At 56.7% G+C, this 12,844-nt stretch overlaps 2 protein-coding genes across 7 annotated transcripts; both read left to right on the top strand.

Annotated features, from left to right (window-relative positions):
* Positions 1–2,580: 2,580 nt before the first annotated feature.
* DNAAF3 (dynein axonemal assembly factor 3) lies at positions 2,581–8,220 on the top strand. 5 transcript variants are annotated; one of them, XM_082436514.1, is made up of 12 exons: positions 2,581–2,667; positions 2,772–2,860; positions 3,158–3,300; positions 3,656–3,749; positions 4,838–4,995; positions 5,205–5,474; positions 5,684–5,809; positions 5,914–6,036; positions 6,282–6,411; positions 7,043–7,157; positions 7,326–7,400; positions 7,485–8,220. In XM_082436514.1, exons 2-12 carry the CDS (start codon positions 2,776–2,778, stop codon positions 7,891–7,893), a joined length of 1,728 nt encoding a protein of 575 aa, XP_082292640.1. In that variant the 5' UTR covers positions 2,581–2,667; positions 2,772–2,775; the 3' UTR covers positions 7,894–8,220. The 5 variants fall into 5 exon arrangements, with proteins under 5 accessions (XP_082292640.1, XP_082292643.1, XP_082292641.1 ...); XM_082436517.1 differs by having other exon boundaries at positions 5,205–5,222; XM_082436515.1 differs by having other exon boundaries at positions 5,292–5,474.
* Positions 8,221–8,846: 626 nt separating this feature from the next.
* TNNI3 (troponin I3, cardiac type) lies at positions 8,847–12,394 on the top strand. 2 transcript variants are annotated; one of them, XM_082436767.1, is made up of 8 exons: positions 8,847–8,999; positions 9,309–9,321; positions 9,475–9,561; positions 10,013–10,054; positions 10,312–10,443; positions 10,843–10,932; positions 11,461–11,637; positions 12,239–12,394. In XM_082436767.1, the coding sequence occupies exons 1-8, from the start codon at positions 8,989–8,991 to the stop codon at positions 12,320–12,322; spliced, it is 636 nt and encodes a 211-aa protein (XP_082292893.1). In that variant the 5' UTR covers positions 8,847–8,988; the 3' UTR covers positions 12,323–12,394. The 2 variants fall into 2 exon arrangements, with proteins under 2 accessions (XP_082292893.1, XP_082292894.1); XM_082436768.1 differs by lacking the exon at positions 8,847–8,999 and adding an exon at positions 9,134–9,153.
* Positions 12,395–12,844: the final 450 nt, after the last annotated feature.

The following is a 12,844-nucleotide window of genomic DNA, read 5'->3' on the forward strand; positions in this document are numbered from 1 at the left end:
ATGGGGAGTGACTGATTAATGAATATGGGGTCTCCTTATGGCGCGATGAGCAATTTCTGGAACTAGATAGTGGTGATGGTTGCACAATACTGTGAATGTACTAAACATCATTAATTGTAAGCTTCGTATTGTGTGTATTTTAACACACACACACACAAAGATGAGGGGGAAGAAAATTCCATACAGAAGGAACCCCAAGTTCCTCGCAAAGGCCCTGGGGGCAAGAACAGGCTTGATGTATTCTCAAAAGAGCCAGGAGGCCAGTGCGGCTGGAGAGGAGCATCAGGGCGGATGTACGGGGGTGGGGGTGGGGACATGACTTAAGAGACACAGCCAAGAGCCAGATCACACAGGAACTAGGAAGTGAAGCTAAGGAACTGGGATTGTATCTACCTGCAGTGAGAAACCTCAGTAGGGTTTTAGAGGGAAGTGGCATGGCTTGGTTCACATTTCAGATTACTCTGGCTCCTCCGTGGAGGAAGCGTTGTGGAGAGTGGTGGTGATGAAGATAAAAGACATTATGTCTCACTGGAGACAGTCAGGATCTGGGGCTCTGGTGGGCTGAAGGCTGACTCAGGAGGGGCCCAGGTTGGCTGGCCCACTCCTGGAGCGTTGCTGAAAACTCAGCCTTCATTTCCTTCCCGCTAACCAGAACTGTCCTCAGCAGGCAGGTGGACCTCCTTTTAACCCACTACACTCCTGCTAGCTGCATGTTACCTTTCCCATTTTACAGAGCAGGAAACTGAGGCAGAGAGGGTGACTGACTTGGCTAAGTTCATGTAGCAGGGTGAGGAGAGGGGACAGAGAACCGAGGCTCCTTGGGTGCTGTGCCCTGGGCTGGGTGCTGGGGATGATCTGGAGATGTGCCTCACTGGAGTCCCTGCCCTTGTGAAACTCACAGACAGGTTAAGTCACCTGGCCGACTTCTCTCAGCCAGCAAGTGACAGGACAAGGTGTAAACCCAGCCATGTCTGGCACCAAAAGCCACATTCTCAAGGGTCCTCAACCCCAGATAAAAAGTACTGGGAGTCACAGGGTAGACTACAGTGGCCATCTGCTGAAAGAGCAGGAGCAGAACTCAGGAAGATCCCTGGCTAAGGTTGGAAGGATGAGTTGGAGTTTTCCATGGGGAGAAGGGGAGGATGTTAGAAGGAGCAACACAAGCCATAAAGGGACTTCCCTGGTGGTTCAGTAGCTAAGACTCCGCGCTCCCAATGCTCCCAATGCAGGGTGCCCAGGTTCGATCCCTGGTCAGGGAACTAGATCTCACATGCCGCAACTAAAAGGTGCCATGTGCTGCAACTAAAAAAAAAAAAAAGATCCTGCGTGCCACAACTAAGACCTGGCTCAGCCAAGTAAATAAATAAATAATAAATAAATAAACAAAAACACAAGCCATATAGACCTGGAGACAACAGAGGACTTGGTGTGGTTCCTGAGGTGTGCTGTTACCATCTCTCTGAAGCCCTGTTGTGTAGCTTGCCCTCTTCCGTGGTTTAAATACTGTCACTGTGGCTGATTTCAAGCCACCAATGTGAAGTCTGAATATAGAGTTGAGAAGAGATGCCTACTACCACACCATCCTATAGTATTTCCCAGAGTAGAACAAGGGTTCCAGAATTTAAGGCAAAGCCAAAACAAAAACAAAAACAAAGTCATCAAAACCAACACACCCAGTAATCAAGATAGCATTTTAATGCAATATTTTTTAAAATTCAAAACTAATGCAAAAAAGAAATACAAGATGGAAAAATAAATAAAATATTAAAAATTTAAAGACAGGATCTGACCCTTCACTTGGACCACTCTGCCTTATCCTAATCCTGGCCCTTGTTCTAATAAAACTTTATTTACAAAAATAGACAGCCCATGGTCCTAGTTTGCCAACTTCATTTTTTAAACTATTGCATTAAAATAGCATTTCCTTCTTACAGGTACAATAGCTGTAAATAACCTTAAGACCATCAATAATTGTAAAATATAATAAAGTAGGAAGTGATGAGTTTTGAGTATGATTACTTTTATTTTAATGTATTTTATTGGAATTAATTTTTAGTAATTAATTTAGTAAAAAGTTTAATTTTTAGTAATGATTGTGTGTAAAACCAGGTCACAAAATTCCTGAAAATTTAACAACCGGGGCCAGTGCTAGCTGGCCCCAGTACTTCGCTGTGTTTTTCTCACCTGGAGAGAAGCCCTGTGTGATAGAGCCAGGGTGTGAGGGGAAATGGGGCCACAGAGGTCTATAGTTTAAGGTCTAAGCCACCTCAGTTTAATTTGGGTTTATCAAAATTCTGTTCCGTTCTGTCTAAATTTGAATCGGCCCAGGCCTCCAGCTTCCAGAAATTTGGTTCGTCCCCAGCTCCGCCCCAGCCTCTTCCGGCCCCGCCCCTACTCCTCCAGCGCCGTCGTCTTGACAACCGCGTCCTCTCGCCCACCACTCCCACAAACCCTTAGCGCTCCCATTGGCTAAACGTTTGCAACCGGCAGGTCTCCCTCGCTCTCATTGGTCAGTTGATCGCGGTGGTGCCAGCCCGCCCACTCCTATTGGCCGACTGATTGAAAAGGGCGGGGACTATGGGCAGCAGTTGTGTAGGGGCCTTCGGATCCCAGCGCCGCACCGAGAGGGGAGGGAGAGGACGTCTCGGGTTATTTGGAAGGATAAAGGTGAAGGGGGTGTGAAAGGGGCGAGAAGTCAGCGGAGGTGAGAGGGGAATGGGTGGGCAATGCAGACACGATATTTGGGGACTCCCGGGTTGTTTGTCCCGCAGGGCGATGACCACACCAGCGGGCTCGGGCACTGGCTTCGGCTCTGTGTCCTGGTGGGGCCTGTCCCCGGCGGTTGACCTGCAGGCTGAGAGTGAGTCGCCCACTCAGGACCACAAATCATCCGACACAGCGGCTGCTTTCACAGCCTGGCAGACACTAACGTTCTGGCGCTAACGTTCTCTGAGGCTCCAAGGGCGGGGGGTGCCCTCCAGTGGACAGCCTAGATACCTCTGCGAACTACGAGTCCCAGAACGCTTAGAGGCACAGCGCCTTTTAAAACCAAGGCCAGGGGTGCAAGTCCTGCTGGGAGTTGTAGTCCATCGTTCTGGGGGTGGCTTCAGGGGGCCCTCTCCAGGCCACCAGCCCCAGCCCGCTGTCGTCTTGTCAGGTCCTCCTGTGGACCCAGACTCACAGGCCGATACAGAGCACGGGACCCCCGAGCTAAATGTGCTGCTGTTGGGCTCCGTGGATGGGCGACACCTGCTACGGACCCTGGCCCGGGCGGCTCTCTGGCCTCGAAGGAGGTTCCGTGTAAGCTGGGATTATGGGATCCTGGAAGGAGGAGGATGAAGATAAGAGCACAGATTCCTGAGTCCTTGAGGGAGGAGGGAGCTGGGGACCCAGACTCCTAGGTTCTGAGGAGGGAAGGGGCTGGGGTTGGGGACTCCTGGGTTGAAGTGGGAGGGAGAGCCTAAGGATCAAGTCTCCTGAGTAAAGATGGGGAGGAGGGTTCTGAGTGCCCACACTCCTGTGTTTGAAGGAGTGGGGCTGGTGTACAGGTCTCCTGGGTCCTGTGGAAGGAGGGGGCTGAGGTTTCCCACTCCAGGGTCTCCTAGGGGCCAGGAACACAGGTCTCAGAATCATTCTTCCCTGTCCATCCTTCCAGTTTTATGTGCTGGAGAATAATATGGAAGCTGTAGCCCGACACATGCTGATTTTCTGCCTAGCCCTGGAGGATCCTGAGAAGATGGGGTTGCAAGGTCAGCAAAGACCCAGCAATCTGGCCCCCAGCTCTTTCCCCCTCCCTGCAGGAATTCTGGCATTTCAAGGGTGTGGTTAAACATTTTGGACATTGTTCCCTATTTCGTCACTTGCTCACTTGTTTGGTAGCCTTAGAGCCTCAGCTTTTCCCACCTTTGAAATGGGGATAAAAGATAATACTTCCTAGAATCACTTAGGGAATTCCAGGAGAAAAGCCACATAAAACTCTCAGAACCGTGCGTGACACAGTGTAAGCATTCAAAACCTCCTCGCGAGGGAGAAGCCCAAAAGAGATCAAAGGGCTTCCTGAGAGGTAGTGAGTCCCCCAGATGTGGGGAGGGTTTGGCTGAGCTGAGCTCAGTCCTGCCCAAAGCCTCCCTCAGGCCTGAGTCTCCCTTAGTTAGAGGTGTGCACCCCAGGGAATCTGCATGGAGGAAGCGGCCTTGGAAGTGAGATTATAAGGAGGAGGGGGAGAAGGAGGATTTGGGTGGGAAATGATTATTTCCCAGTAACAAAAACTTCAGTTTAGTGCCTAGAGCAGAGTGTAGACTCAGGCAGGCTGTGTTCAAATTCTGACTCTGCTTGCTGTGTGACCTTAGTTGTGGCAGGCGAACTCTTAGTTGCAGCATGCATGTAGGATCTAGTTCCATGACCAGGGATCGAACCCGGGCCGCCTGCATTGGGAGCGCGGAGTCTTATCCACTGCGCCACCAGGGAAGTCCCTTTTATAAGATTCTTAATTAAAATGAAAATATTCAACACTTTAACACACATAGATCTTCATCTCCATCTATATCTATATACAACTTTTCCTTTTTTAAGGCAAGGGAAACAAACATGAAATTCAGGATTGGGGTTACCTGCAGGGGGTGGGAAGGAATAGGCGAGGAGACCTAGGTGAGGTGTAAGTTATTCTTCGTGTTCTAGCTATTCGGGTGGGTAGGGAGTTTGCCTGGGTCCGTTGTGCTCATTACACGACTATGGAATAAGAAGATCACTATAAAGTGGGGATGCGTCATCTGCACGGGTCTCATTTCTGGGCTCACTCCTCTGCCCCCTCCTCTAATTTTCTCCCCCCTCCCCGCAGAGAGGAGCGAGACCTTCCTGGAGGTGTGGGGGAACTCGCTGCTGCGCCCGCCTGTGGCCGCCTTCGTGCGCGCCCAGGCCGGCCGCTTGGCTCGCCTCGTCCCGGAGCCCGATCGCCTGGCGGAGCAGCTGCCCTGGCTCAGCCTGGGCGCCCTCAAGGTGCCGCCGCCTGACCTGCGACCGTCACCGGCGGGGATCCGGGTGGCGGCGGGAAGAATGGGGATGGGCAGTCCAAAAGGGTTTGCGTTGATGGATCGAGCTGAGGGCTCCCCGGCTCCCACAGTGGGATATGGCCCTGGGGGTGGCTTCTACTCTCGGAGCCTCAGTTTCTTCATCTGAAAAAAAAGAGAATCGTTCCCACGCCCTAGGAGGGAAGGGAGGATCAGGTAAGAGAAGCCGCGGTCCCTGCAGCCGCCTCTCCTTCGTTCTGTCTCCATGCGGGCCTGCCCGCGCAGTTCCGCGAGCGCGACGCCCTGGAGGCCGTGTTCCGTTTCTGGGCCGGAGGGGAGAAGGGGCCCGAGGCTTTCCCCATGAGCCGCCTGTGGGACTCGAGGTTGCGCCACTACCTGGGCTCCCGGTACGACGCCCGGCGCGGTGTCAGCGACTGGGACCTGCACATGAAGCTGCACGATCGCGGGGTGAGGGCTGGGAGGAGGGGCCTGGGGTCTCCAGTCCTGGGTGTGTAGGAGGAGGGGCTGGGGCTTGAGGAAGCAGCGGTTGGGGGCCCCGAATCCTGGGTCTGAAGGAAAAGGGTGCCAGAGGCCCTCAGTGCTGGGTCTTTGGGAGGAGATCCTGGGATCCATATACCAGATTCACTGAGGCCTCTTCTTGCATCCCCCCATTCCAGGCCCGAGTCATCCACACCAGTGAGTTCCGGCGCTGGAGGGACACAGGAGTCGCCTTTGAACTCAGAGACGCCAGCGCTTATCACGTGCCCAACCGGACTCTGGCGTCCGGTCGCCTCCTGAGCCACGTGCGAATCCACTCCCTGCCCTGGCTGCTGCTTCTTTTCGGGGGCCCAGGAGTCGGAGTCCCGAACATCGACCTCACCCGTCTCCTCTCTCCCTGATTTCCCAGCGCGGGGAGCGCGTAGCAGCGCGTGGGTACTGGGGGGACATCGTCACGGGGCCCTTCGTGGCCTTCGGCATAGAAGCGGACGACGAGACCCTCCTGAGGACCAGCAACGGGCAGCCTATCAAGGTTTGAGGCTGGAGGCGCTGGGGCTGGAGGCGAGTCCGCGAGACCCCGCCCCCTGCCGTCCAGGCGCCGCCCCCTACGCGCCCCCTCTCTACTTCCTAGGGCCAGTCTGGAAGTGTAAGCTTGCCCGCCAGATGCTAGCTCTGGGGGTGGGGGAGTGTGGGGGTGGCGTCCTCTAAGCCTCTCCCCTGCCATCCCGGCCCCGCGGTCCTAGCCCCGCATCCGGCCACGCCCCTTCTCCCCTAAAGACTGCGGGCGAGATCACGCAGCACAACGTGACGGAGCTGTTCCGAGAGATGGCCGCCTGGGGGCGCCCGAGAGCCGCCCAGGGAGACCCCGCGCAGGTGCAAGGCGACGCGGATGGAAGCCCGGAGCCTGGTAAGCGACGGACTCAGCCTTCTTCCTTGAGATGGGAAGTGGGGCTCGGGTGATCATGTCTGAGAAAGAATGGGACCCGGACCCCCGTCCCGGGCTTCAGGCTCCTGGTGTTTCAAGTCCAAGCATGGACTGATACGGTATCTAATGTCTGGACAAGTGACCTCCCCTTCCCGACATCCGGTCTATTTTTCTCTCTTCTCTTTGAGCTTCTCTCCCTTTCCTAAATCCTCACACCATCCTTAGCATCCTGAATTCCAGTAGTAGAATTCTCATCCTACCTGCAGAAGTCCAAGAGGCTGAGAACATTTTAACAAGGTTAAGCTGGGTCCCAGCTTAACGCTGGAGAGCCCCCCCCCCAAATCTGGTCGTGCTTCCTTCTACCCATCCCCTAACTTGGCCCTCCCGGGTGAATGGATGTCTTGTGTGGCCATGGGCCAACCACTCTCTTTTCTTCTCTTGAATCTCAGTTGCCTGGTCTGTAAAATGGGTCTCTGCGTGCCAGGCCAATCTTCCCAGAATTTTCCAGGAATTTGCCTAAGAGAAAGGATGAGAAAGGGCTTGAAGACGGACAAGGCGAGTCATCTCCAAGCTTTGTCTGTCTGCCTAACTCTGCCAGTCTTCCCTTCCCCAGCAGCCCCTGTCCCGGAATCCTTTGCGGTCCACTTCCTGTCCCTCGGTTCTGCCCTGACCCTCCACCACAAGAGCTGCTACAAGGGACGGTTCCAGCTTCTCTACATGGCTTGTGGGTAAGAGGGCCTGGGAGGTTCCCAGATTTCCCTCCCCCAACCCCTCTTCCCTCAGACCCAGGAATCCAGGCCTCCAGACCCTCCTTAATCAGTGTCTAGGTCCCCAGCCCGCCTCTTCCCTCGGGACCTAAAAGTCTGAGCCTCGGCCCTCCCCTTTTCTCTCCGCAGGATGGTCCATCTTCTCAGCCCTGAGCTCGGGGCCTGCGTGGCCCCCGGAGGACGCCTCATTGTAGAATTAGCCCAGTGAGCCAGCGGAGAGCAGGGCGGGGAACTTCCAGGCTGGGGGCGGAAAGCCAGGTCCCCTAACACGCCGCCTCCTGGTTCCAGGTTCCTAGTGGACCTGCGGCAGGAGCAGCTGCAGGGGTTCTCCAGCCGGGTCGGGGAGCTAGCACAGGCGGCTGGATTCGCCCCACAGCCGGGGGCCAGGCGCTCGCAGACCTTCGTGCGCTTCTACAAGGCCGGAGACTCTGCTCCCAGCCACAAGGACCCAGCTGTGGGATCTGGGACTCCGCCCCCTGAAGTCCTGGCCCCGCCCCTTGAGGCAACCAACCCTCCCCCCGAGGACCTGACCCAGCCCCTTGAAGGCGGGACCCCACCCTCTGAACCCCTCAAACGGCCCTCAGAGTCTCAGGCTTCACTGTTGGAGGCTTTGGTTCCACCCACAGGGAGTCAGACCCCCAAACCAGAGAGTCTGACTGTACCTCCAGAGACCAACTCCCCAATCCCTAACTTCTAAAGTCGGGTCCTAGGATCAGAACGCGCCTCTGGAATACTCAGTTATACTCCCAGCATTCTCACTCAGCGCCAGAGGTGTCGCTAGAATTTCAGATTCCATTCCTGGGATTCTATATTTTATTCCTAGAATTCTAGATTGTTCTCTTGAGTTCTACATTCCACTCCCAAGACTCTAAAACCAGCCTGGAGATCCGGCCCTGGGGCTCAGGCCCTCTGCGTGGTCCCGTCATCCCCAGGCATCCCATTCCTAACTAGGGGCTGGGGGTGTCTCCTCTCACAGGCTGGTCAACACTAGGGTGGTCCAAGTAAAGAGAGCCAGATCCTCTTCTCCGTGTGTCCATGTGTCTTTCCTGCCCTCAGTCTGTCTCCAGGGCTGGGAGAGGGGAGGGGCAGGAGTGTTCAAGAGAGGAGACTCCAGACCAGATTTCTGGGTTCCCAAGAGGGCTAGGGGTGAATTTCTCCGTGCTGCCTGCTGAGAGCCTGGGCACCCCACACCTGGATTCTCAAATAAATCAGCAAAATTTATGGATTGGCTAACAGGTTTGGGGCACTGAAACTGACCATAACATGGTAAAAAAAAGTTCCAGCCCTCAAGGAGAATTACAATTTAGTGAGAGGGCGGGGCCTAGACTCCTGGGTCTGAGGGAGGAGGACGTTGGGGTCCGAACTCTTGTGTCAGAGGGAAGAGGGGCTGGGGGCCTGGACTCCTGTGTCAGAAGGAAGAGGATTTTGGGGGCCTGGACACCCATCGGGGTCTGAGGATGGAGAGGTTGGGAGTCTGGACTCCTAGGTGGGAGGAGGGAGGGGCTGGATTCCCAGGCCGCCAAGATGGAGGGGTGATCCAGCTGGAGCATGGCCCGCCCCAGCCCTCACGCGCCCCGTTATCTCGAATCCTGGGCAGGGAGAGGAGGGGGCAGCAATATATTTAGTCTCTGTCCTCGCCCTTTATCTCAGTGTCCTCAGTGAGGCTTGAGCAGACCGGACGAGACAGAAGCCCCAGGGGCCTTCAAGGTCACTCCGGACGCCCCCTCACTGACCCTCCAAGAGCCCCTCGTCCCCTGCTCTGCCTTCCGCAACCCCTGGCCTGAGACTCAGCATGGCGGACCGGTGAGTGAAGATTGGTAACCGGGACTCCTGAGGCCCGAGACAGTGTCGGGTAGGGCGGTGATCTCCCGGGTTCCTGTGAGGGGTGAGAGCTGCGAGGTTGGACTCCAGGCCTGAGAAGGGAGGTAGGGACAGGACTCCTGGGCATCGGAATGAGGTAAGAGTCTGGGAATCCGACCCCTAGGAGCCGAGAAGCGGCAGCTGGTGGGCCGGACCTGTCGGTCAGAGGGGCCTCTGGGGTCCCTTAGGACACGGCGTGGACAGGACCCAGGCCTACCATTAACCCCCTTTTCCTGGTTTCTCTCCCTCCAGGAGCGGCGATGCGGTGAGAGTCGGCGTGGGCTGGACCCGCCTGGCCAGGGAGGGCGCTGCCGGGAGGGCTCTGGGGCGAGAGGCTGCAGCCCTGGAAGACTGCATGGAGAGGGGCTGGGGAGGGGGGTGTCCCTGTGATAACTCAGCTCCGTTCCCCCAATCCCAGGCGGGGGACCCGCGCCCCGCGCCACCCCTTGTACGACGCCGCTCCTCAGCCAACTACCGCGCCTACGCCACGGAGCCGCACGCCAAGGTGAGGGCGGGGCCAGCGCGGTGGGCGGGGCCGGGCGGGACTTCGCAGGGTCTGGATTCGGATTCTTGGGTTACCCGCAGCTTGGGGAGGAGGGGCGGAGCCAGGGCCTTTACCAGACTTTGGTCGTGGGCGGAGCCCAAGCGGATGAGGCGCTTCAGGGGCGGAGTTTATCAGAGGGCTGGGCTCTGATTGGTGAGAGCTTGCCTATGGGCGGAGTCCCGCTGCCCGTGGGAAATGAGATTGCTTAGAGATGGTGGGGGGAGGTGGGTAACCAGAGACACCACATTGGTGGATGGGAGTGAGGGGCGTGGCTTCCCGTAGACTGAAGGCTGGAGTTGGAGGCGGGACTAAATCTGGACCTGGCTTGAGGGGGCGGGTTCTGAAGCCCCTCCCGGCGTCCTCCTTCGGACCCTCCTCTCTCATCCTCCCTTGCTCTGTCTCACCCCGGCAGAAAAAGTCTAAGATCTCCGCCTCGAGAAAACTGCAGCTGAAGGTGCGATGAGCCTGGGGAGAGCGCCTAGGTGTCTTCAGGGAGCGGGGCTTGGAAGTTGGGTGGGGCTTCGGAAGAGCAAGTGGGCGGGAGGCCCTGCAAGGGAGGGGCGGGGCCTTGGAATGATGGACATCAACCTTGGGGGGGGCAGGTCTCTGGAAGCAGGCCTGGGATTAGAGGGCGGGGCCCGGCGGGGGTGGCTATCCCGCTCTGTCCTCATCCCCATACCTGTGCTACCGTACCCGTCGTCCCCTCCCCAGACCCTGATGCTGCAGATTGCGAAACAGGAGCTGGAGCGGGAAGCAGAGGAGCGGCGAGGAGAGAAGGGGCGTGCTCTGAGCACGCGGTGCCAGCCTCTGGAGCTGGCCGGGCTGGGCTTCGCGGATCTGCAGGTACCCGCTCCAATCAGGGACTCCTGCCTAGCCCGGGATCCGAGGTTCCTACTGTCCGATCTTGCATCCCTTAGGACTCAGGGGTACAGTTACTATGCCCCCTTTCTGCTCAGGACCTTCGGGTCCAATCTCCCAATTCTTACCCTCAGGAGGTCAGAAATGTGGCCTGCAGCTGCCTACAATCTCAAAACCCAGAGGTTGGTTCCTCCAGCCCACTCCAGTCCAGATTCTCAGAACACCTGGCTCTGGAGTTCTGCTTTGTTCGCAGTTCCCCAGGGTCTGGCTTCAATCTACTCCTCCAGGACCAGATGTCCAGGTCCCCAGCTCCTCCTCCCTCAGACCCCAGGAGTCCAGACCCCCAGCCTTCCCCCCACCACGCACACTGCATTCCTCCACCAGGACTTGTGCCGACAGCTCCACGCCCGCGTGGACAAGGTGGATGAGGAGAGATACGACGTGGAGGCGAAAGTCACTAAGAACATCACAGAGGTGGGAGACACTGGGCCGTCTGGGTCGCTTCAGGGTAGGGGGTGATGCCTGGGGCTCTGGTCTCAGCCTGGACCCTTGCAGCTGCTTATGGTTGCAGACACCAGGAGACCCAGGACAACTGTGAGCCTGGCAGGGAGGGGGCAGAAGGATGAGTACAATACGGTCAGGGAATGCTGTTCCAGGCAGAGGGAACAGCACATGCAAAACCCAGGAGATGGGAAAGCGGAAAATATGTTTGTGAAAATGTGTGGCTGGAGCCTCAAGTGTTGGTAAGTGAGTTCAGGTGTGGGCCAGGGAACTGTGAGATGCGTGTAGCTGGACCGGGACGTGTCAGTAGTTTTCAGAGATGAGGCTGGGGCAGATCAGGTTCCAATTTCAGGATGGGGATCTTGGATTTTGTCTCGAAGGCGGTAGGAGCCTAAGCTAGGTAGAACCTGGATCGGGATAGGAGGGAAGTGCAGGGTGGAAGCGTGAGGCAAGGAGGAAGTGGAAGGAGGGGTCTCCACCTCCCTTTATGGCTGCTACCAGATCGCAGATCTGACCCAGAAGATCTTTGACCTTCGGGGCAAGTTTAAGCGGCCCACTCTGCGTAGAGTGCGGATCTCTGCGGATGCCATGATGCAGGCACTGCTGGGGACCAGGGCTAAGGAGTCCTTAGACCTGCGGGCCCACCTCAAGCAGGTGAAGAAGGAGGACACGGAGAAGGTCAGTGTGGCTAGGTCCAGGAAAGCGGGTGCTTAGGGGAGAAGGTGTGTGTGTGTGAGCAATTCTAGGGACTAGCCTGAGGGCAGGTGGCACTTGAAGTTGTGGGGAGAAGTATCTGGTAAGGGTCTTCCACAGGAAGTACAGGAGGGACACAGGAAATGCAAGAGGAAGACAGAATGTAGACGCGGAAGACAGGAAGTGCATTAGGGAGAATGGAAGTGGCAAGGAGTCAGGAAGTGCATGATGTCTCCAGGATGTTCATGAGAGAAAAGGAGTGCATGAGGGAGACAGGAAGTCCAAGAGGGAAACAGGAAGTGCAGGAGGGAGACAGGAAGTGCAGGAGGGAGACAGGAAATGCAGAGGGGAGACAGGAAGTGCAGGAGGGACACAGGAAGTCCAAGAGGGAGACAAGAAGTGCAGCAGGGAGACAGGAAGTGGGGCAAATTGGCAGGGATCGTCTGAGGGGACAAGAAGTGTTCCAGAGCCAGACTCTGTGAGGGGCATCCGGAACAGAGTGGCCCAGCAGGCGGGAGGGCAAGCAGAGGATATCTGAGAGCCTGTAGACCAGGAAGACACCCTAACCTCTGACCCGTTCCTCCAGGAAAACCGGGAGGTGGGAGACTGGCGCAAGAACATCGATGCGCTGAGTGGAATGGAAGGCCGCAAGAAGAAGTTTGAGGGCTGAGCCGGCCTGTGCGCAGCCCTGGCCCTGGCCCTGGCCCTGAGGACGGCCCCGAGGAATAAAGCTTCTCTCTGAGCTGGGAGTGGCTGTGTGTCTATTACCAGGGGGGCTTAGGTGTGAGAGAGGCGGGAGACCTGAGGGCCAGGCTCCCCCAAAGCCACAGCGCACATCAGGAGCAGAGCTGGGTCTCCACGTGGGGCTGCACAGAGGTGCCGAGACCAGGGCCCAAAGACAGACACACAGGCACGGACAGACTGAGTCAGAGACCCAGGGAGAGAGAGCCAGGCAGAGACCCAAAGGGAGAGGGAAAACAGGCGGAGATTCATAGGAAGAAGTGCACAGGAAGGGGAAACAGAGACAGATATACACAGACAGAGATGACCTCGCCCTGGAAGAGACAGAAATAAGGACCCACAGAGGAAGAACTGCAGATACAAAGAGACCCCCCCCCCCCCACACACACACACAAGAACTAGAAAGATAAAAACAGACACGGAGCAAAAGACAGACAGAAACCGAGTCACA

Source organism: Balaenoptera physalus (assembly GCF_965194825.1).
Source record: "Balaenoptera physalus genome assembly, chromosome: 19".
Taxonomy (NCBI): domain Eukaryota; kingdom Metazoa; phylum Chordata; class Mammalia; order Artiodactyla; family Balaenopteridae; genus Balaenoptera; species Balaenoptera physalus.